The sequence below is a fragment of the Theropithecus gelada genome, chromosome 1, assembly GCF_003255815.1.
Source record: "Theropithecus gelada isolate Dixy chromosome 1, Tgel_1.0, whole genome shotgun sequence".
Taxonomy (NCBI): Eukaryota; Metazoa; Chordata; class Mammalia; order Primates; family Cercopithecidae; genus Theropithecus; species Theropithecus gelada.
The window spans coordinates 61,106,216-61,131,041 of record NC_037668.1 but is presented as its reverse complement, the minus strand read 5'-3'; the positions used below and the strand labels follow the sequence as shown (position 1 = coordinate 61,131,041).

At 43.5% G+C, this 24,826-nt stretch overlaps 1 protein-coding gene across 2 annotated transcripts; it reads right to left on the bottom strand.

Moving 5' to 3' along the window:
• On the bottom strand, positions 1-23,754 carry ZSCAN20 (zinc finger and SCAN domain containing 20). 2 transcript variants are annotated; one of them, XM_025400676.1, is made up of 8 exons: positions 23,658-23,754; positions 16,750-17,276; positions 7,801-7,987; positions 7,260-7,336; positions 6,845-6,929; positions 4,751-5,428; positions 2,867-3,295; positions 1-2,283 (listed from the first exon to the last, which is right to left on the bottom strand). In XM_025400676.1, the coding sequence occupies exons 2-8, from the start codon at positions 17,164-17,166 to the stop codon at positions 1,025-1,027; spliced, it is 3,132 nt and encodes a 1,043-aa protein (XP_025256461.1). In that variant the 5' UTR covers positions 17,167-17,276; positions 23,658-23,754; the 3' UTR covers positions 1-1,024. The 2 variants fall into 2 exon arrangements, with proteins under 2 accessions (XP_025256461.1, XP_025256471.1); XM_025400686.1 differs by having other exon boundaries at positions 2,867-3,292; positions 23,654-23,714.
• Positions 23,755-24,826: the final 1,072 nt, after the last annotated feature.

Genomic DNA, 24,826 nt, shown 5'->3' with positions numbered 1-24,826 from the left:
TTTTTCCCAATCTCAACCCACCTATATCTCTCACCCATATTATTGAGAAGATGGAAACTCGCATCAAGTATTTTGATAATAGCTCATCCTTGCTCAAATCATTTCACCAATTCTGAATATCCCAAGTCCTTTAATCCTTAGGGATTCTCAATTTCCATATTTGTTTAAAAAATTCAAAATGTAGAAATTTTATAACAGGAAGTGTGTCTACCAAGTGCATTGAGATTCTGGCCCCTAAGCTACCTAACATGAATGGGAATTCATTATAGCAATAAGAGCACGACAGACTCAAGACAGACAGATCTGTTGAATCCTGCCTCTCCCACTTACAGATGTGTGACCAGTGCAAGTTACTTAATTTTCCAAGCCTCTAGGAAATGGGGAGAAAGTTAGTAGTTATCTCCTGGGGCTGTTGTGAAGATTAAATGAGATGATGTATACAAAGTTCTTAGCACAGAGCTTGCCAAAGAGCAACAGCTCAATAAACACCAGCCATTGCTGCTATTAATGATTCTGTAACGATGTCACCATTCTTCCTACTCTGTGCTGAGCTCACAGTGGCCTGCTCTAGGCCAACTCCTCTCTCACCAGAATCTCAACATTCTCCCAAGGATATGCCCCCACTAAGAAAGTACGAGAACCACTGCTGATGGGCTGGATTACACATGGACAGTGTGAAGGCACAGTGAGAGCTTGGAATCACTGCTAAAGACCACTGATTAATCTCCTAAGTTGCCAGTTTGGCTCAAATACTGACATAGTTCTTACATGACAGCAAATACAAGGACAGTCTGAGGATTCCGTGTGGGTCTTTACAGAAGAAAAACAAATTACACTTAAGCAAAGTGCCTTCAAATCTGGATCCTTAGTATTTGTAATTCACTTCCAAATTACCTGGTTTATACCTAGATAACTTCCCTGGGTACACACCAAGCTTAAAAATTGGAAAGTTTCTCTCTAGCATACATCTTATGATATAAGATATACACACTGAGTCCTCTTTTGTTGTTGGGAAAACTGTCCCCTACGATGCCTTCCCTCCTGCATGGGTTCTCCGGTGAGCACTGAAGTGGGAACTGTTGTTGAAGTCTTTGCCACACTCTGTGCACTTGTAGGGTTTCTCCCCTGTGTGGATTCTCTGGTGAATAATAAGACTGGAGCTCTGGTTAAAGCATTTCCCACACTCTCTGCACTTATACGGCTTCTCTCCCGTATGAATCCTCTGGTGAGTAATGAGGTTAGAACGGTCACGGAAGAATTTTCCACACTCAAGGCATTTGTAGGGCTTCTCTCCTGTGTGTACTCTCTGGTGTGTAATGAGCTTGGAGCGCTCACTGAAGCACTTCCCACAGTCCACACATTTATACGGCTTCTCTCCAGTGTGGGTGCGCTGGTGGTTGGCCAGGGTGGAGCTCTTACTGAAGCTTTTCCCACATTCGGCACATTCATATGGTTTCTCTCCTGTATGGATTCTTTGGTGACTAATGAGGGCAGAGCTCTTAGAGAAGCTTCTTCCACATTCAGAACACTGATAAAGTTTCTCCCCTGAGTTTGTGCTGTGTGGTCCAGGAGAATTCAAGTCCTTACTGATACTTTGAGGTTGTTCAGAAGACGTCTCCTCTGTAGAATTCCTCCAGTGAGCACTAAAAGATGGGCTTTGGGCAAAGTCTCCCCCGGGCTCACTACACTGGTCAGGATTTCCTCCCAAGTGGATTATCTGATGTTTCAGAAGGTTTGAGCTCTGGTTGAAGCTTTTCCAACATTCTCCACATTTATAGGGCTTTTCCCCCGTGTGGATTCTCTGGTGAGTGATGAGATTAGAGTGGTCACTAAAGCTTTTCCCACATTCAAGGCATTTATAGGGCTTCTCTCCAGTGTGGATTCTCTGATGGGTATTGAGGTTAGAGCGGTCACTAAAGTTTTTTCCACATTCAAGGCATTTGTAGGGCTTCTCACCTGTGTGGATTCGCTGGTGGGCGATGAAGTGGGAGCTCCGACTGAAGCTCTTCATGCATGTGTCACACTTGTAGGATTTCTCCGCAAGGTACAGGCCTTGATGGTCAATAAGTTTTTCTAAGTCCTCTTCAGAAGAACTTTCTTGCCACCGTTCCTGTGAGGGATTTCCCCACTGCCCTTCATCTTCATTTTCATTTTCACTGTCTTCTCCCCAGTCAAGAGGCTGGCAAACAGCTTCTGTAGGACATTTTGATAAGGCTCCAGGCAAATCCTCAAAAATGTCCTGCTCTGAAATCTGGTCTTCATCCTCATGCCTCATTTCAAAACCTGAAAAAATGGACAGAAATGCAGTTTTTCTTCACTCATTAGTTAGCATATGTGTGTGTGGGTGTGTGTCTGTATCGTACATCTGTGAATTTCGCTAACATGAATTTGATTCTTATATCTTATATCTCACATCTTATAAATGTGACTAACATGAAATTGATCAAGTTTTGGTACATACAAATGTTTCTGTCCTGCAGAGCTGAGGAATGGACTCTGGGACATGGTGACCTCACCAAGTGAGCCATGGGGCTCAGCCCAGTAGCCATAGCCAACCTGTTTCCCTGGAAAACTCCTCTATCTTAGTACTCAATCATGAACACCTCCTCCTTCTAGTACATTCCATATATCCTGTGTCATACTGGATTGAATAAAGTCTCTAACTGCCCAGATATACCTAGTAAAAGATAGAATGACTGACTGACTGACTGATTCACACAAAGCTTAAGACTGGATAATCTGATATCTTTTTCCTATTCAATACCATTCTCTCTTTTAGTTAAGAGACAAAAGGTAATGAGCCTGGCTTCCTCACTCTCTCCACATGCCCACGGATTTTGAGAACATCCAATTACTCCAGGCTTACCCATGTCTGGGGCTTTAGGACACAAGGCTGGAGGTTTGACAGCATCTTCATTGGCCACCTCACCCCAGGCCTCCTGGGCATCAGTCTCAGCACTGCTCTGCCCACACCTAGGGAGACCTGCAGCCTCCCGGACGGTCCCCATGGACCTGACTGCAGTCCGAGCCCTCATCAGTGAGTCCAGTTCCTCATAGAAAGGACACGTCCCTGGTGGGTGGCTGCTCTTGGCTTTCCGGTAGCTTCGAAGGAGGTTTTTGAATCTGTAGCGACACTGCTCCAGTGTCCGCAGGAAGCCCAGAGCACACAGCCGTTCTGCGATGGCCCGGTACACCTGGCTGTTCTGGTGACAGGTGCGAAGCTTTTCCGAGAATGGGGACTCACTGAGAATTGCCAGGAAGGCCTTGGTCTCCTCATAGCCCCAGTGCACACCTGCTGTCAGGAGTGAAGAGTTGAGAACTGTGAGACTTAATGAGATGTGCCTAGGTCATCAGAGAATAGAGTCACCTGCCCTTCGAAATACCTAAAACATAGGCATGTCAGAAACTATCCAGGTACCTGGGCAGTATCCCTTTGCTTCTCAGGGGCATGCTAGGACAGTCAGCCAGAGCTTCCCACCCTCACTCTCTTCTAAGAGATTCTATTAACACTTCAAGTCTTGGCTGAAGGTGAGGACTTAGGTAGTCATATTATATCAGTAATATCAGGTGATCCCATGCCCCTGGCTTTGCTGATTAGTTCAGGGAAAAGCCTGTAACCGGGATGCATGTGATTTTCCCCATATTCACTCAATACCTGTCCTCTATTTATTTTATAAATTCTTTTTTTTTTTTTTTTTTGAGATGGAGTCTCACTTTGTCGCCAGGGTAGAGTGCAGTGATGCAATCTCGGCTCACTGCAATCTCCACCTCCCGGGTTCAAGCAATTCTCCTGCCTCAGCCTCCTGAGTAGCTGGGGATTACAGACATGCGCCACCACACCCAGCTAATTTTTGTATTTTTTTTTAGTAGAGAAGGGGTTTCACCATGTTGTCCAGGATAGTCTTGATTTCCTGACCTCATGATCCGCCCGCCTCAGCCTCCCAAAGTGCTGGGATTATAGGCGTGAGCACCTGGCCATAAATTCTCCTTTTAATAAAACATGAAAACTAAGAATTCCTAAAGATTAGAGACATAAATGAATTTCAAATAGTCCTGTAAGAAAGGCCAAATGAGGACACACTTTCCTCCTTTGCAGAGGAATGAAAAGGAGGTGGTCTAGTCTCAGCTCCTCCGCAGGAAAGTGATGTAGCCCAGGAAGGCAACCATGTAAAACCGGCAGGCAGGAGCCACGGGCTCTGATCCGGGCTCTGCTCCTACCTGTGTGTCTATAAGACACCTCATCTCTTGGACTTCCATGTTTGCACCTTTACAATGACTGGGTGTTTCCCAGACATTGATTATTCAAGTCTACGCTGTCATGATTTCTGCCATTATCTGTTCAATATTTCACTCGCCATCACTCTTTACCTAAATTTGCTATCTGTGAAATCACAGGTTGATGTACTCATACAAATTAAGAGAAATATATAAATACAAGAATTTCAAGTTCATTCATGTAACGTCGATGACCATCCCATACTACCAGTGATACACTTTTGGAAATACCAGATTCACTCTTTGAGGCCCCTTAAGGCTTTAAAAATGTTTCCTTCTATAACTAAGAAGACTTTTGCAAAGAGACTTGGTCACGGGAAAAGAGAGTTGGAGTTTGAGGATGACCTAAAGAACGTAGCTCTTCACTCTAGTGGCTTCAATTCAGACTTGCAGCCTGTGCCCTGACCTCAGGGAATAGCAGTCTAGCTGGTAGGAGGGTTGGAATCTGAATCTGACTAAACCCCGATGTTCTTACCAATACGGCTCTGGAACAGGGCTGGGGCCCCTGCAATCCTGGGCCCCTGGGTAGACTCATCAGTGACCAGGCCAGCACCATTACAGTCTTCTGCCATTTCTTCAGGCTCCCAGCCCCCTTCCTCCTGCTCATCCATCTCTGCATCACTATCCCCGAGCCTGGGGAGTGCCACGGCCTCTCCTGGGCCATCTATGGCTCTGATGGCTGTCCGAGCCCTGACCAGGGCCTCCAGCTCCTCATAGAAGGGGCAGGTACCTGGTGGGTGGCTGCTCTTGGCTTTCCGGTAATTCCGTAGGAGGTTTTTGACCCTGTAGCGACATTGCTCCAGTGTCCGCAGGAAGCCCCTTGCCCTTAGCCGCTCTGCTATGGCCCGATATACCTGGCGATTCTGGTGACAAGTCCGGAGCTTTTCAGAGAAAGGAGACTCGCTCAAAATTGCCAGGAAAGTCTTGGTCTCCTCATAGCCCCAGTGAACACCTGACACCTTCATGTCCTCCACATCCCACTGGTATTGTTCCTCCCAGGCTCTTGAATCCCTCCAGGTCAATGCCTGAGCTGGCTCATTATCCAGGCTGTAAGCTGCAGTGCTCCTTTTCCCAGAATTTGTAAGACTTAGACCCCAAAACTCTGGTCCTTGCTCTTTCTCAGAGGTGATACTTGGTTTTGAAACTGGAACTCCTACAAAAGGAAGAAGAGAAATGACAGAGTAGAAACAGTCTGCTGAGCAGCATGTTTGTCCAAAATCTCCCTGAAACTTCTATCTTTTCCTTGCAAGAGGCTGACGAGAAATTCCCATGCTGATCCAATAAAATGTCTGCAGGAATAGGGGGAGAGAAGAGGTAACACGACCACCATATGAGATATGTTAAGTGACCTGTTTGCTTGGTTCATTTGTTTGTTGTTGTTGTTGTTATGAAACATGAAACATCATATAAGAGTGACTCATTGGTCCACAGATGGGCACATGACCTAAACTGGCCCAATCAGACTGAACTCCACAGCCGGAGGAAAGGGGTGTGTGTGTGTGTGTGTGTGTCTGTGTGTGTGTGTGTTAGTGAGTCTCTGTCCTGCTAGGCATCCATTGCCACCACCAGCATCTATCTTTTGACCATGAAACAAAACAGCTTTAATATGGAGCTAACACTGAGGATGGCAGACAGAAAGAAGAACAAAGACCCACTAGGACATTGCTCAGCTAATCTGTACTGTGGTTGGAGCATGTCCTCCTCAGGACTTCTAATAATGTGAGAAAATTAATTTCCTTAATTTTAAAAGTTAGCTATGTTTAAAGGACTGCTATCCCAACAGCTCCCAGCCCTAACAAAATAGGAAGCCTCTAATTAAAATAAACACTTGAAGAAAACTAGATGAAAAGGGTTTCGAAAGGCATAGGGACAATCTAATTCAGCATTTCCCAAAGTCTGTTCCTTTGAACACTATCTCCCCCAGATACCATGTGTAAAAAGGGGTTCCACTGTCAAGCAAGTAGCCAGTAAGCTTCTGGTATCTAAACTTACCATGAGTCACGCCTATCAGAGTCTCTTCTATTTCAGCTATTCACGTGTCTAACTCCCCGCACAGTGATCCCAGGCTCCACAGGGAAACGGCTCCCTATTATTTGACTTGCCACATAGGAGTGCCCACAGAGAAAGGAGTCTGTGCTGGTTATATGGGCTTCAGGTATTTTGGACTCTGTGACATTTATTCCTTCTGGGTTTAATTCATTGGTCTCATGGGTTTAGTTCACTGAAGTCTGCCTGAGAGAGAGATCCTATTTACAATGCTGAAAAAAATCAGATTTCTGAGACAGCAGGCCAGGCCTGGCCCCTGGCCCCTGGTCTGTGAATGGACTGAGGTAAGGAAGTTAATATGCCCAGAGAGGGCAGGCTCTTGGAAGCCATCCTGCCACCCCATCTCCAGGCAGCCTCCATCCCTGCCATGAGAGTGCTGGCTACAAAGGGCAAGTCTTCTTCCTATGTCTGAAATTCCAGAGACTGCAGAGCCATGATTCTTAAAGGAGTGGCAAAACCCTCTTTGGGAACTGAGTGTATCAGAAGCATGACAACATCACCTTCAGAGGGCACATCTCCTTACCCAGGTACACGCTGTTCCCACAGTCGTCTCCTGGGGGTTCTTTACAGAGCTCCTTCTCAGCATGTTTGCCAGGGCCCAGGGCTTCCTACGAGATGCACAAGACAAGGACCCCAAACATCACTGACCTTTGACAACAGCCTAGGAACCCTAGCAGGCCCCAGGAAAGATGATGGGAACAGAGGGATACCATGTGTGAAGCTGGTATCATAAGGAGCAGGATGGCCGTTTGGTTTGGTACATACATGTGTTTGGGGATGTTTGGGGCGCAGCAAACTGGGGGTGAAGGGCAAAGGCTAACACCCTGGGCCTCATGCCCTTTTGCTGAGTAGAGATCATGGAGAGAGAGGAGGAACACTGGGTGGGCAAGAGCACAGGAGCAGCAATGACAGGAAAGGAAGAACGAATAGCAGCTTACCTGGGACTCAGCTGTCACCTCCCAATCTCCAACGCTCCCCATCTTTGGGAGAGTAGGGACTCGGGGAGTGAGGACAGCTGAGGAAAAGAAAAAGTCTCTGAAACCCAAGCTCTGATTCCCAAAAAATCACCTCCCTCTGAGATTGGCTTTCCAAAAGTCACACTTGGATCAAGCTGGGGCTATCCCTATGGCCAGTGCAGACTTCCCCTTTATTTCTCTTCTAGAGTGTGTAGCTCCTAAGCTGCTGCGAGTGGTGTGCCACGTGTCAGGCCAGCCCTGACCTCCTGTGGTCACCACCCACTCCTGTCCCAGCCTGCACCTGCTGCAGGACTCCAGCTACAGCGGGGCATGCTGGCATCACTCACAGCCACAGCCTCTTTACGATGCTTGCTTATTCTCAGTAAGTGTGCCCACCACACTGCAGCCTATCCCTTGCCTTGAATTCTGCACATCCTTCTTCCCCATGCACCCTTCCTCACCTCCCATTCCTCTCCCCTGCAGAAGGCCTCATTCCCTAATGTTCTCAGATTCTTGTACTCACCACTCTCTTTCAAAGGCTGTGGTGCCATCTTGGCATTTAGATGATTGGGAAGGTCAGGGCATGTATTCTTCACCCCCTTCTTCTGGGACTGTCCCTCAGGCCAGGGATCCATTGGCTGCGGCTGGAAGCTCTGAGATTCTTCCCCTGTCTTTAAGGGCCTGGTCTCTTCTGTATACAATTCCAGTTCCTACACACAAATAGCCAAAATTCCCACTCATCAATTCAGTAAGACCCGCTTCGGTATTTTGAGTATAACTGTGGTCCAGAGGCTAACAGGCTCTTTTACAATCCAAAATGACTTGAAGTAGGATGAGAAAGCCATCAGAGTGAGTTCGGTAGGTAGATCAGCATTTATACCACCAAATGAGAACTGTCTGTTGAACACACGGTGGCTATCCAAGTGTTTCAATGAGAGTGCCACTGTTTAAAACATTTTTGATCCACAGAGATAAATTATGTAAAATTTGTGTAACATTAAAAAATAACCCATAAGCATCAAAAATAGGTTGCTTAGTTTTTAAGTGATCAAAGAGAGAGAAAAGTTACCAAGTTGCATATTAAAAGGCAAAGGGAAGCATAAAAACAGGAAAAAAAGATAAAATCATAACACCAAATGCAATTGCTCTAAATATCTCTGCTGAAAGACAAAGCTATTTTTAAAATAAAAATTTTAAAAAGGGCAAAGAATTATAGATGGAGACTGGGTGCAGTGGCTCATGCCTGTAATTCTAGCATTTTGGGAGGCTGAGGCAGGGGAATCACTTGACGCCAAGGGTTCAAGACCAGCCTGGGCAACACAGCAAGACCCTCACCTCTATAATAAATAAATAAATAAAATTAACCAGGTATGGTGGCACATGCCTGTACCCCCAACTACTCAGGAGCCTGAGGCAGAAGGATCACTTGAGCCCAGAAGTTTGAAGTAACAGTAAGCTATGATCATGCCACTGCACTCCAGCCTGGACAACAGAGTGAGATCTTGTTTCAAAAAAAGAAATTAGCTGGAATTTTAAAATAAGATAAAAGTACGTGTTGTTAATCTTAAACTAGAAGGACACGCAAAAGACAAGGCACTCTAACTCAAAAGGAAAAAGGAAGTGGCAATTTTCATTTCAATGTTGGATTTCAGGCAAAAAGAAAAAGGTACTCAGAGATATAGAGAAGATATTTAAAACAAAAAGGAATAATCAACTAAAATAACATTACCCAGTCAACTTCATCAATCATACAGCTAATTTCTTATCTCTATTTCTCAGCTGGTTCCAAGTTCAGAGGTAGAGAGGTCAAGGTGTTATCCTGGCTGTAAAACCTCAACAATATAACAATCTCAATACTTTATAAAAACACCTAACTTTTAAAAATGTATTTCAATTTTTTTTCAATAGATAATAGACTCACATGGTTTAAAAACAGGAAATACATACAGGGGTATATTCAGTGAAAATGCCCCACCCCCATCCATCTCCATCCCGTCGATCCTGTTCTTTTCCCCTCTTCTCATCACAGGAAATCCATGTTCTTCATTCTTTTAGAGTTTCTTTCTAGATACAAGCAAATGTAAATGTGTATTCTTAGCTTCCCTCTTTTGTATACAAAAACTTATGACTAGATATACTGCTCTGAGTCTTATTTTTTTGAACCAAAATAACAACAACTATCTTCATTAACTTACTGAGTTTGCCAAACTTAGCTGTAAAACTTTTTTGGTTGGCCTGAAAATCCAAATCCACTCACAGAGAAGGATTTTTACCATTGAGAAGACATATAGGAATGGGCCACGAGCATCAAGGGCCATTCCAAATAAGAAGATCCACCAGTGTCCTGTGTGACTTCACAGGGAGAAAACATCTGCTTATCAATCAATCTTCTTATATGGTCATGTTAAAAAAAATTCACTTTGTTATCATTATAATCTACAGAGGAACGGTGTGACTAAATTCAACAACAATCTTTACTCTCAACCCCAGTTCCTCCAACCATTACCATCCCTAAGCAAAGACTCTGATTCCATGGATAGTAGTTTTGGACACAGAAAGAAGTAGATTCAAGTGACAACCAGGAGGCAAAAAATTAGTAGGTCAAACTTCTAGTTTCCAAGAAGTCTGTAGAGTCTAGAATTTGCCACTCTAGACTCTACAGTAACAAGTAAAAAGCTGAACAAACTGAAAAATCAACAACTCTTCTTAGATCTGTCAGAGAAGTGAGGCCACAAACCACTGTCCCCAAAATTGGAGAGACAAACAGGTGGAATCAGAGAATCACAACTTAGTGGAGCAGAAGCGTCTGGGAACCAGTGCCGGGGAGAAAAACCTAAACTGTAATTGACGAACTGCTGGAAGGACAGTGCGGACAACTCTGAGAGGTAAAAACTCCAGGGCACTTAATTACTGAGCAGGGGCACATTTTCATAAGTTTTATCTCCAGGAGTTCAACCAGATCCTCACAGTTAATATCAGAGAAAAATCTCTTCTTGCTTATGGCAGATGGCAGGAAAAAGGAACCATTTTGAAATATGCCAGGGCACGCTGCTCTTCTTAGTAATGCCTGTCCTCAGCAGAAACTGTTTTACCAAAGCCTAACCTAACTGTCGGAAGAGAAATATGCGATTCCAGCTCCCTCTACTCTTCCACATGGAAGATGAGAAATACCCAATGCAGCCCCCTCTAGGCATCCTGTGCCACCTCAGATGGGGAAAAAATTGGGAAGCACTGGCAAAGGTCAGAGTCCAGGGACACAGGTACACCAACATAAAACCTAGAAAAAAGAAGAGCAAATTAAATCCAAAGTAAGCAGAAGAAAAGAAATAAAAATTAAAGCAGAAATAATGATATTTAAAACAGGAAATCAATACAGAAAATCAACAAAACCAAAAGCTAGTTCTTTGAAAAGATTAATAACATCAATAAGCCTCTAGTCAGACTAAGAAAAAAGACAGTCCAGGCACGATGGCTCACACATGTAATCCCAGCACTCTGGAAGGCCAAGGCAGTGGATCATTTGAACCCAGGAGTTCAAGACCAGCTTGGGCAACATGGTGAAATCCCATCTCAACAACAACAAAAAATATACAAAAATTAGCTGGGCCTGGTGGTGTGGTCCTGTAGTCCCAGCTACGTGGGAGGCTGAGGCAGGAGGATTGCTTAAGCCCAGGAGGCGGAGGGTGCAGTGAGCCAAGGTCCCACCACTACACTCCAGCCGGAGTCACAGAGCAAGAATCTGTCTCAAAAATAAAAAAGAAAAGAAGACAGAAAACAAATTATTAATATCAGAAGTGAAAACAGAGATATCACTACAGATTCCAAGGACAATGAAAGTATAATAAAAGAATATTATAAACTACATAAAGGTTAATAAAGGAATATCTGTGGCCACACACTTGATAACCTGGATGAAAAAGACCAATTCCTTTACCCACCCCATCTGCCAAAACTCACACAAAAATAAACAATCTGAATAGGCCCATATCTATTAAGGAAATTGACTGAATAATTAATAACCTTCAAAACAGAAAGCACCAAGCTCAGATGGGTCTACTGGTGAATTCTACCAAACATTTAAGGAAGAAATTGTAACAATTCTCTACTATCTCCTCCAGAAGATAGAAGCAGAGGGAATATTTCCTTATTTATTCTATAAAGCCAGCATTTACCCTAATACCAAAACCAAATAAATTACTTACAAGACAAGAAAGCTACAAACCAATATTCATCATGAACAAAGATGCAAAAATCGGCCAGGTGAGGTGGCTCACACCTATAATCCCAGCACTTTGAGAGGCCGAGGCAGGCAGATCACAAAGTCAGGAGTTCGAGACCAGCCTGGCCAACATGGTGAAACCCCATCTCTACTAAAAACACAAAAATCAGCCAGGTGTGGTTGTGGGTGCCTGTAGTCCCTGCTACTCGTGTGGCTGAGGCAGGAGACTCGCTTGAACCTGGGAGGCAGAGGTTGCAGTGAGCTGAGATCATGCCACTACACTCCAGCCTGGGAGACAGAACCAACGAGATGCCATCTCAAAAACAAACAAACAAAAAAAAACAATGCAAAAATCCTCAACAAAATATTAGCAAATCAAATCCAACAATGCATAAAAAAGAAATTACACACTACAACCAAGTGGGATTTATCCCAGGTATGCAAGCCTGGTCCAACATTTGAAAATCAGTTAACGTAACCCATCACATCAACAGACAAAAAATGAAAAATCACATGATCATATATTATATCAACAGATGCAGAAAAAGCATTTGACAAAATCCAATACACATGATAAAAACTTGGCAAACTAGGAATAGGGGGGAACTTCCTCAACTTGATAAAGGACATCTACAGAAAACCTAGAGCTAACATCCTACTTAATGGTAAGAAACACAATGCTTTTGCACTAAGACCAGGAAAAACGCAAGGATGTTCTCTGTCACTATTCCTTCATACTGGAAGTCCAGACTAATACAAGATAAGAAAGGAAACAAAAGGTACATAGATTGGGAAGAATGAAAAAGACTGTCTTTGTTAACAAATGACATGATTGTCTATGTAGAAAATCTGAAAGAATCAACAAAAAATCCTCTGGGAACTAATAAGCAGTTATAGCAAGGTTGCAGGGTACAAATATGCAAATATGCAAAAGTCAATCGCCTTCCTATATACCAACAATGAAACAAGTAGAATTTGAAATTAAAGGCATAATAACATTTACATTCTCCTCCAAAAAAAAAATGAAGTATTTAGGCATAAATCTAAGAAAATATGTAGAAGATTTACATGCGGAAAAAAAGAAAGGCGTCAAAGAAGAACTAAATAAATGGAACGATATTCCATGTTCACAGATAGAAAGGCTCACTGTCATCAAGATGTCAGCTTTTCCCAATTTGATCTACAGATTTAACGCCTAGTCAAAATCACAGAAGTTTATCTTGTGGATATCAACAAACTGTAAAGTCTTTTTTGTTCATTTGCTTTTTTTTTTTTTTCAATAGCAATGGGGTTTCATGGTGTTACCTAGGCTGTTCTCAAACTCCTGGGCTCAGGCAATTCGCCTGCTTTGTCCTCTCAAAGTGCTGCGATTAGAGGTGTGAGCCACTGCACCTGGCCATGTGCAGTTTATATGAAGAAGCAAAGACCTGGAATAACCAACTCAATATTGAAGGAGAAGGAAAAAAACCAAAGGACTGACACACCTGACTTCAAGATTTACCATAAAGCTACAGTAATCAAGACAGTGTGGTATTGGCAAAAGAATAAAGTGATCAATGGAACAGAATAGAGACCCCAGAAATAGTTCCACATAAAGACAGTCGACTGAATTTTGATAAAGGAGTAAAGGTAATACAGTGAATCAAAGATAATGTTTTCAAAAAAATGATACTAAAACTGGATATCACATGAAAAAAAAAAAAGCTTATATCCTTCACAAAAATCAACTCAAAATGGATCACAGACCTTAATGTTAAATGAAAAACTACAAAATTCCTAAAATATAGGAGAAAAATGAGATAATGTTAGGTATAGCAATGACTTTTTAGACACAAAATCAAAGGCACAATCCATGAAAGAAATAATTGATAAGCTGGACTCCATTAAAATTAAAAAATTCTGCTCTATGAAAGATACTGTCAAGAGAATGAGAAGACAAGCCACAGACTGGGAGAATATATTTGCAAAACACACATCTGATAAAGGACCGTTACCCCAAACATACAAAGAACTCTTAAAACTCAACAGTAAGAAGACAAACAACCCAATTTAAAAATGGGCAAGACTTGAACGGTCACCTCACCAAAGAAAATATACAGATGGCAAGTAAACATATGAAAACATGTATAACATGGTAGGTTATTAGTGAATTGCAAATTCGAACAACAATAAAATACCACTATCTACCTACTAGAATGGCCAAAATCCGAAACACCAAATGCTGGCAAGGATGTGGGGCAACAAGAACTCCCATTCATTGCTAGTAAAAATGCAAAATGGTACAGCCACTTTGGACTACAGTTTGGCAATTTCTTACAAACGTAAACATACTCTTACTATATGATCCAGCAATCATGTCCCTTAGTATTTACCCAAATGAACTGAAAACTATGTCCACACAAAAACCTGCATATGAATATTTGCAGCAGCTTCATACATAACTGCCAAAACTTAGATGGAACCAAGAGGTCCTTCAGTAGGTGAGTAGATAAATAAACTGTGGTGCATCCACACAATGGAATATTATCAAGCATTAAAGAGAAATGAGCTAACAAGCCATGAAAAGACATGGAAGAAATTTAAATGTATACTACTAAGTAAAAGAAGCCAATCTGAAAAGGCTATATACTGTATAATTCCAGCTATGTAACATTTTTTAAAAGGCAAAACTATGGAGACAGTAAAAAGATCAGTGTTGCCAGGGGTTGGGGGAAAGGAGGAATAAACAGGTAGAACACAGAGGGTTTTTACAGCAGTGAAGCTACTCTGTATGTCACTACAGTGGTAGACACATGTTACTATGTCACTATAATGGTAGATACAGTTTATAATAGGGTTTTTAATGTTATACATTCTGTCAAAACATACAGAATGAGTAACATTAAGAGCCCTAACATAAACCGCTACTTTGAGTGATGATACTGATGTATCGATGTAGGTTCATCAATGGTAATAAATGCATTGCTCTGGTGCAGGGATGTTGATAGTTAGGGAGGTTTGTGGGGGAGGGATGTGAACTCTCTGTATCTTCTCCTCAATTTTGCTGTGAGCCTAAAACTGGTCTAAAAAATAAAGCCTGTTTTTTAAAAATCCCTGTGCACCTGATGGAGCGGGCATCTGAGGGAGAGGGGGATTCAACAAGATGATGATGACAGAAGAAACAAGGTAACAATCACAAAATAGCAGAGCTGAAAGATCCCTTTTAGGAAACTATCTTAGGGGACATTTAGTCCTGTAGGCACCAACCTTTTTCAGGTGGTGGTTCACTATGACGAATATTATAACTATATTTCATCCGGTTATTAAGACTTGAAAAATTTTACTTGCAGAGAATGTAACTAAGTTATATATCTTGCAATGTAAGATCGTAAGCTACATTTGCACCTGAAAAAAACAAGCTCCTCTGCTACTTGTCCATTTGTTTTGAAATTTGTGAGCACTCAGGAGCAAGTAGGAAAGTTTAAAAATTAAAAAAAAAAAAAAAGTCACAGTAAAAACAAAAATACATAATAGAGAAGATTCCATTACCTTATTTTCTTCTCAATTTTAGAAGCAGTTCAACTTTTGGTCAGCTCACAGGGCCATAATTTGTGAACCTTTGGTCTAGTCCAACCCTCTCATTTTACAGATGAAGAATTATAAAGACCCTGATTTAAATCAGTTTTCATCTCTGGGTCTCAAGTTCTTTATCTTCCAACTCTGAAGCCCTAAAACTCCCATTTGTTTCTTCACTGCCACTTAAGACAAATAGCTGGTTTCTTTAAAGGAAATAATATAGGGGGGTGGGGTGGTATACTAAAATAAGGCACGCTCTCTTATACTTAGTTCTGTAACTTTATATATTACTCTCCCTATCTCTTCAATCAGTTTGTAAAGGAATCCAAAGAGCAAAGTCACAGTTCTTAAACTTTGCTCCCCCAATCTCACACTGTATAGAACTTTACAGTTTAAATGTACAGAAAACCCCTGCCATTTGCAAGGGATATGTTCCCAAACCTGTAATTTCCCCCAGCAAAATGTGGGTAAGTAAAATATCACAAGAATTACTAACTATAACAAGTGGAGAAAAACAGTCATGTTTAGATGAAGGTTCTGGATCCAGCCAAAGGATCTGTTCTACATATACCAGCTTTGAAGCAGGATTCAAAATTTGTGTCATAGCAAAACTGTGCATTACATCATGGGCCTTCGGTGGTCACTTGCAAATTGTTGAAACTGCAAATGTTAAATCCATACTTTCATTTCCCTTACCTCAGCTCTATCACACAGTTATATAAAGTTAGATAAGTTACTGATCTCTCCATCTGTGTTTACCCATTTGACAAATGGCAATGATAATAGCACCTACCTTACTGGACTGCTGGGTTGATGAGGGGCATATATAAAAAGCTTAGACCAGTATCTGACACACAGTGAGTGCTCACAAAATGTCAATTAATATCTCATTTGAGCCTTATGGCTCAAAGGTATTTTAATTCCCATGGTTTGCAGAGGAGGCATCTGATATGCAGTAGAAAGAACAATGACCTTGGAACCTAAGGATTTGGCTTTAGGCTCTGGTCTACTCACTGATGACCTTTGTGGGCCACTTGGCATTTTGTTTTGTTTCATCTGTACTGTTTGTAGAGACAGGGTTTCGCCATGTTGCCCAGGCTGGTCTTGAACTCCTGAGCTCAAGCAATCCACCTGCCTCAGCCTCCCAAAGTGCTACGATTACAGGTGTGAGCCACCACTCCTGGCCAACTTCTTGGTTCTTAGTTTAATCTATAAAATAGGGGCAACAGTACTATTTCTGTCTATCTACATTACTGCTATAAGCACTCAGAGAGATCACATATGTAAAAAGGTTTTGTTAGGTATAAAACACAAGTTAATCATATTGTGAATATGGTAGTGGGAGGCAGTCTGGAGTAGTGGTTAGGCATACAAGCTTTAGAGTTAGAATGCCTGAGTTCAAATCCTGACTCTACCATCTAGCAGCTGTTCAGACCCGGGCAACTTACCTATCTTTTCTCTGTCTCCGTTTTCTCACTGGTAAAATCAGGATAACAGTACCTATCTCATTAAATTGTTGACAGGACTAAGTGGGTTAACACATGTAAAGCACTTAGAACACTGCCTGGTATACAGTAGTGGTCAATAAGTGTCAGTTCTCAATAACTATTGTTATTTTTATTGTGAATTTGGCAATTATTAACCTAGTCACAACCCCACTGCCTTGCCTGACCCACTCCTTGGAAGAGACTGTCTCACCGGCTGTCCTGCAGTCCTGGTCTCTCGGTGCCAATCCTCCACCAGGGCCACAGCCTCCTCACCACTCTCAGGATGGCGTGACTGCACCCAGGTCTGGACCTCCCTAGGCAAGATAGTCAGGAACTGCTCCAGCACCAGCAGCTCCAGGATCTGCTCTTTGAGACGGATCTCCGGCCTCAGCCAACGACAGCAAAGAGCCCAGAGCTGGCTGAAGGCCTCATGGGGTCCAGCTGCATCCCTGTATTGGAATTGCCTGAAGCGCTGGCGGGAGGCCTCTGGGCTGGAGACAGAGTCGCGGTCCTTCTCCCGGAGTTTGGATTCTGATCCCCATGAGTCCTCTTCCAGTTTCACAATCAGGAGTTCTTCAGGCTCTGGCTGCAGAGACGCCTGGGCTTGCGATTCCAGGGCCACAGCCATTGTCTACCTTAGACGCCTCACTTCAGCTGTGCTGTCCTCATCCAATGTCTTCCTGCATCTATGGTGAGTCCTTCAAGAGGCTCCTAGAAAAGGGACTGCTCCCCAAAGCTCTAAGGTAGAAAGACAAATGATAGAGTGTAAGCAAAAGGATGCAGAAGCTTCATTATCCCCCTTACCCCATACCTTCCGTCACCTTTGCATGGGAGCAGAAGTGCTAAGAGATGCCCCTTTCCCATAGGCAGGAAGTGAGGCCACAATCCCGCACCAAAGCCAGTAGCACCTACCTTACTTGATTGCTGGGCTGATTAGATGAGGGATATATATAAAAAGCTTAGACCAGTGTCTGACACACAGTGAGTGCTCACAAAATGTCAATTAATATCTCATTTGAGCCTCCCACTTTGGAGGAAGACAGTACAGTATTCAATCCTCTAGGTCATGACTGAACACCCTAGCCTGGCATCCCACACCTCCATGATCTGGCCCAGTATAGACTTCCTCCCTCCTACACATGTCCAAAGTCCAACCTTCCCTGAAATTCGGTTCCAAATGTCACCCCCTCCATAAGGCCTTTCTTCTCGAATCGTAAAGCTTGATGTTCTCCTTGCAAAATCCAACAACTCCATGCTATCCCCTGGTCATCCCACCCATTTGGCATTATTCACCATCCCTATACGTGACTCCTAAAACTCCAGCAAGGACCTGTTTCCAGATCTCCAGACCCCAAAATCCAAACCCCTTCATGACATTTCTACTTGACTGTCCCTTAGGCACCTCAAACTCAATGAGTCAAAAACTGGATTCGTTATTTTCTCCTGCAATCATGTCTGCCTTCTGAAGCTCCCCCTTCAGTGAAGGCACTGCCATCAAGTTCTCCACACCAGAAACCTGGTCATTATCATTCTCTAAGATCCAAATCAATTCATCACCACGCTGTGTCCACTTGGCATCTCCAACTCCAATGCTACCACTTCAGTGCAGAGAATCATCATGTCTTCCACCTGATCAGTCTCCTAACACGTCCCTGCCTCCACTCACCTCACCCCAACCTCTGCTCTATTCTTGGCACAACAACCAAACTAGATCAAAGCCTGACTACACCACCTCCCTGCTAAACACCCTCCAGTGATCTCCCATTTCCCTCAGGTTTTAAAGTGCAAGCCTTACCCAAGCCTCCAACTCATCTCTTTATCATGGTCCACTAGTCATGGTGCTCCAGAAGCACAGCTTCCAGATCTTACACCAAGCTGCCCTTTGAACCTTCCCCTCTTTGGGAAGGTCTCCTTTGGGAATGGGCTCCTCCCTTCCTTCAGCTAGCAAGGTCTCAGCTTAAATTGCACTTTTTCCATGAGGCCTTCCCTGCAACCTGAAACAAGATTCAGTCCTCGACTGCAAGCTCCCATAGCATCTTACATTTTCTCTACCATAGCTCTGATCATCCTTTACTGTAATTTTCTTACCCACTAGATTATTAGCTTCCCAAGAGACCTAGCACAGTGCTCAGCACATATAGGGAGTACTGAATAAATGATAAAGTCATGAATGATCGACTAATGATGATGGTGTATCATTAAGCAAGAATTACAATTAATCCCTTTCTGTGCACACTAGATAAAAAATAAATGACCGTCCTGCTCACGCCAAAAGGAATTCCTTTCTCTTTTATTTCCATGTCTCTGTGACACTTACCACTTTCTACACTGTATGAGACACTGTATGAGAAGGATATGTGTATCTATGTTGTCCCCAAGGAGATTACAGCCTCTCTGATGGCACCCATGCTGGGTTATCTGAAAAACTGAGCTCACTGTGTTGCCCCAACAAGTCTGGGTGACATAAAAAAATGCCCACTCAAAGGAGATCATTAGCTGCTTCCAAGTAGGAACGACATAACTGAATTGCGAATGGAGAGATGGTGGTATTTTTCATTTTGGGCAATCTGACCGGACTGAAGAGAAACAAGGCAAGGGTAATAAAAATTAAAGTATTGCCCTAAAGGCCTCCATATACTTAGGAAGAGGCCTAAAGCACCACTCATGACTACGTGGCAACTTCCTACTCATCCTTCAACTACCAGCTCAAGTGTCACCTCCTTTGATAGGAGTTCCTTGACATGCCCTTTTCATGTCCTGCTCTCCAAGAATTGCCTCCCTAATCCTATATCCCCAAAGCAATTGGTACATACCTCTAATATAGTTATTATCCTACACTATTGTAGTTACCAGTTGCTACATCTGACAGCCCCATTAGACTATATTACTAGAACCAGTATTGTATGTTACTCATTGCTGTATCCACAGTGCTCAACCCAGTATCTGATAAACAGCAGGGCCATTAAAAAGTTTTATTACCATTTATTAAAATAATAAACCTGGTATATCAAAAGCCTGATGGGATACGGATGATCCATAATTTATATTAAACTAAAGAATTCACCTTTCATGGAATTTCTTTTTGAACCACAACCTTACTGATGCATGAGTTCAAACATATTTCTGTCACCCTCTCACACAAGGAGTAATTCATCAATCATTTATAGAGTACCTGCTAAACCCTGTTTGGAAGCTACAGATCTAACAGTAGCTGGGACTGACAGTCCCTACCTTCAAGAAAATTACAGTCTAGTGAGACAGACAGTCAATAAGCAAGCAAAGACAATTGCATTCCTGCATAAAGAGGACACCACAACAAAATAGGCAATTAGCAGTCATACCAGGCCCAAAGCTCAGAGTCTCAGATAATAGGTATTTTCTCCTGGAAAGACTTGAAACTCCCAAAGGTTTGTTTCAAATAGAAATCGGAAAGCCCCAGGGACCATATATCACCATAACCTTTTCCAGTCTAAGGAAGTTAGACTGAAGTATGGATAGCAGGCTATTGTGGGGAGAGAGAGGCCAACAGAGTCGGCCAACAGCCGGTTGACTTCACACAGAAGTGAACAGGGGAAAATGGACCGGGGCATTCCTCGGTTCCCAGACGACCAGGAATATCGAGCCTCATTAGGACCACCAATTTCTAAGAGTACCCCTTTACTGAGTGCCCACAAGGTGCCAGGCACAGCGCTGTGTTCCACATTCATAATCTCACTGAATCCTCCAGGCAGCAACTGGAGTCTCATTAGGTGTTGAGCTGCATTTCACTGACCTGTAACTTCCACTACAAATATCAGAAAGAAAGAAAGAGGGTTGGGCGTGGTGGCTCACACCTGTAATCCCAGCACTTTGGGAGGCTGAGGCAGGTGGATCACAAGGTCAGGAGTTCAAGACCAGCCTGATCAACATGGTGAAACCCCATCCCTACTAAAAATAAAAAAAATTTTTTAAAAAATAGCTGAGCATGGTGGCTCGCACCTGTAATCCCAGCTACTTGGGAGGCTGAGGCAAGAGAACTGCTTAAACCCAGGAGGCGGAGGTTGCAATAAGCTGAGATCAAGCCACTGCACTCCAGCCTGGGCAACAGAGCAAGACTCCGTCTCGGGAAAAAGAAAAAAAAAAAAAAGAAAGAAAGAGAGAAACAGCATAATTTAAATAGTGCAGACAGTTCCGTTCACTATCTGTTCGAGAATAAGCATGTGGTGATGGCACCAAGGACTTTGCTATTCACCAGATTGGTCTTGATTCCCTCGTGCCTCTCTTTCCACTGAGGGTGAGTAAAGTGTCTTTCATATTACACAGTCCCTAACACAAGCCAATTCTCATCTAATGTTCAAACAAGAAGCCCGGCTGTGCTGATTAGTTTATTTATTGAAAGGCAGCGTGTTAGTTTCTGAAATGGCTCCTTGCCAAAGGATTTTCAAGCTAACTGTGATTTTTGGCTAAAGTGATTTTCACCCTTAGAATATCATCTGTTAAGGTATGACTGTACTATATCCTCAATTATCTAAAGGGAAACTGAGTGTTTATGAAGATTCACTTAAGGTTACACAACTAGCAAGTGGCAGAGTTAGGGTCTAAGCCCAGATCCCTTTTCTCTAATCATTTTTCTTAACCACGTCCTATAGCCTCCTCTATATGTGCTAGTCATCCAAACTCCTAAGATGAGAGTGGAAAGAACGTTAAGGCAGGTGTGAGCAGACTGGGGTTCTAATTCCACTCCTGCCACTAATCAGCTGTGTTACTTTGGACAAGTCATGTAGACCCTGTGGCTGCCTAGCTAGGCCGCAGCTTACAGCCTGATCCTACTCACCAGTTGCCCTAGGTTCCTTAATTAGTATGACGGGGTAGAGCAAGGGGGAAGGAAACTAGAGTCAGTGGCTACAAGTTTAAATGGGTATAAGGACCTAGCAATGTAAATGAGTCAATGACTGAAGTGAACTGGGTGGGCACTACAGCCAACTATAGAGTGCCAGGGGAACATATGCCCAGAATATTCCTAGGCCTGCTAGTTTTTCCAAAAGAAGCTAGCACTCTGGATTTTTAAATGTTGGCAAGCAACTCAAAATTATTTCACACACTATGAGATTAAATAAAGCATGATGGTGGACTTCATTCAGCATGGGCTGTTGCTTTGCCACTTAGCTTCAGCTAAGTGATCTCAAAGCTCTCTTTCACTATCCACAAAGACCTAGAAAGAGTACAGAGGCTCCCAGGTCATGAGGGATAAGTGCTGACTGCCATCAAAATCAAGCTCTCTTTGCAAACACAGGGAAGCTGAGGGGCATCTTGACTCCTAGGGTAGTAAGTATGAATGTGTCATGAGGAGCCCACTCAGTGAAAAGGGAAGAGAAGATGCTCTCTAGTTCCATGGGAAAGGCCAAGACTGGTCTTCGACCTCCAAAGAGAAAAAACTGGGAACTCTCAAAGGCTGTCAGGCCCATCTGGCTGACAGTCCAAGCTATGGCTTAAAGCAGGCTGACCAGACCTCACACATAAGGGCTTAAGTTAGGGAGAGCAAATAGGTTTCATTTAAAGCAGAAACTTCAATCAACTGGAAGTGGCTGCCTAGAGTAGTGTGCTGAGGGCTCTGAGTACTGTGTGAATATGTGCTGTGAACCAACCAATTAGCCATGACTGCCAGGGACACAAGAAGGGGCACTGGCAGTACACATTCCATGTATTTGTCACCCCTGGCTTAAACTCCCATTGGCAATGAATCAGCTTCAGCTTCCAGCAGATAGCCCTGCCAGGCAGGGGAAGACTAAAGCTCCTGCCCTGGAAATCCACTGGAAATAGAAGTCTTCAAGGCTGGCATAGCAAAGCTTACCCTGCATAGTCTTCATTCACACATACATCAAGTATTTACTGCTTTACATCAAGTGTTTACTGCTCTAGACTGGGCAATGGGGAAACAGAGGTGACTGAGACACTGTTCCTGTCCTGGAGATGTTCACAGTCTAGTGGAAGAGACACACAAGTCACAGATAATTATGATCAAATGTGGTAATAGGAGAATTTATGGAAGCTGAGGGTTGGGGGTGACTTAATTTGCTTAAGGAAATCGAGCAAAGTAAGAGTTGATTTTTTTTTTTTTAAGTTAAAGTAGTTCTCTTGGCAAAGAAGGTGAGGGACAAGGAGAGAATATTCTAAGCTGAGAGAACAGCGTTTATAATGACAGAAAACCAAATGGCCTACCCAGGAAATGAGGAAAATCTTGACAGCCCTGGAGTGTGAGGTGCATGAAGATTAGGCTGCAAAAGGAGTTTATGAAGGACAATGTGTTTGGACTTTACAGGTTATGGGAGGCAATGAAGGTTTTCAAGCAGAAGGCATAATCAGATTTGTAGGTTAAACAGATAACACTAGGTGCAATGTGTGTGTTCATGCTGGGAAACTGAAAAGGCTTCTGCAAAAACCCTACAAGAAAGAGGCCGACTGAAAATAAATTAAAGAAATTGAAAGACCGGAAGATCCCTGGATGTGGAAGAATGCAAGAGGAATCAGAGGGTAAGTAGGTAGGTAGGTAGGTAGGTTGGTTGGTAGGTAGGTAGGTAGGTAGGTAGGTAAATGGGATGATGGTGCCAGTGACTTCCATAAGGCATAAGGAAAGAAGTGCAGGTTTGGGGCAGAACACAATAGCCAGTCCCATCCACTGGGTTCCAGAGGTAACAATCATTAGGGAGGTAACAAATTAGATATGCTTGTTCTAGACGGGAAGGTTGAGATTGAAACACTATTTTTAAGGTCAGGCTTCAAGCTCAGGCCCTCTTCACTTCTTGCCAGGGCCCCAGACCCTCTATCCTTTCCTCTGTGGTCTCCAGACCTTTCTATGGCTCTCCCACCTCCAAAACCTCCCTCAACCCCCTACCTTCAGACCTTTCTAAGGCCCTCCTCATTCCCAGGGCCCTCTGTCGCCTCCTCATCCCCGACCCCTGTATGACCCTTCCCATCTCCGGCCGCTACATCCTCTGACCGTCCCTCACCCTCCACCCCCACATATAAGCTTCTTTCTCCACTCTCACCTTCCCCAGTCCCCTGTGTCACCACCACCTCCTAAGTCTCCAGCCCAGAGCCTGCGTCTCAGCTGCCCCCGCCCCGCCACCCGGACTCACCCACCGAGACACCCACTTCACAACAGGGCGGAAGTGCTCCCGAGCTGGTGCAGGGAATGCTGGGACGCGGAGTCCGAGCGGCGCCACCCCGGGAATGGAACGTCTGAGACCACAATTCCCAGAAGGAACCGCGCGAGCGCCGGTGGGCGGCCCCCTCCGTTTGCTGCCTTTCAGACGTCTTCAGCCAATAGGACCCTGGCACTGGAACAAGTCGGAATGGGCGCGACACATGGGGGCGGGACCTGTTGCGATCCCGGCCTTTTCCATAGGCTCCCGAATAACAGCACTGCCCAATGGGAGGGCACTCGAGCAGAAGGGGGCCGGGTTCTATTGAGGAGTCGAAGTGAGAGCCTCAGACCCCAAGAGATCAAAGCAGACAGAATAAGAAATAAGAAGAGAGAGTGACTAGAGGTGACCAGCCCTATAAGCAGGAGAGAACTGGACAGTTGTAGCTTCAATTTCCAGCTTACAGCTAAGCTGTGTGCCTTTGGAAGAATTCTGAACCTCGTTCTCTTCACTCTTAAAATGAGGGTAGTAATGACATCCATGTCACAGGGTTTTGTGAACCTTCAGTGAGCTAATACACCTAAAACGATTAGCTCAGGGCCTGGCTCCTAATAATGCACAACGATTGTTAGCTATTATTATGTAAATCAGTTAGTACAGAGCTTGGCACTTTGTAGGTGTTGGAAGAATGTTAATCATTATTACAGAATAATCCTCATATAAATGCGTTTGCTCTGTACCACTGTGAATACTTTGGGGCATGAACAATCTAATATGGTGTTGAGAATGTGGGCTTTTGTAGTCAGACACGGATCCAAATCCCAGCTCAACTACTTCCCAGCTATATGGCCTTGAACAAACTACTGCATCTATGTTGTCTTTGGAATTTTCATCTATAAAATGCAAGTAATGTAAGAGAATTTACATCACAGGGTGTTGTGAAGGTTAAATGAGACGATTTAGGTAAAAGTCTCTGAAGTCAAGCTGCTTGTGTCTGAAAGTTCTTACTTTCAAATGAAGGATGCAGGTCTTACCACTCGCTAGTGTGAAACCTTGGGCAAATTACTTAGCTTCTTTGTGCCTCCATTTTCCCATCTGTAAAATGGGAATGATAATGTTTGCCTCTTCCTGAGAGAGTTGTTGAGAGGAATAAATGGGAGAGGGTAT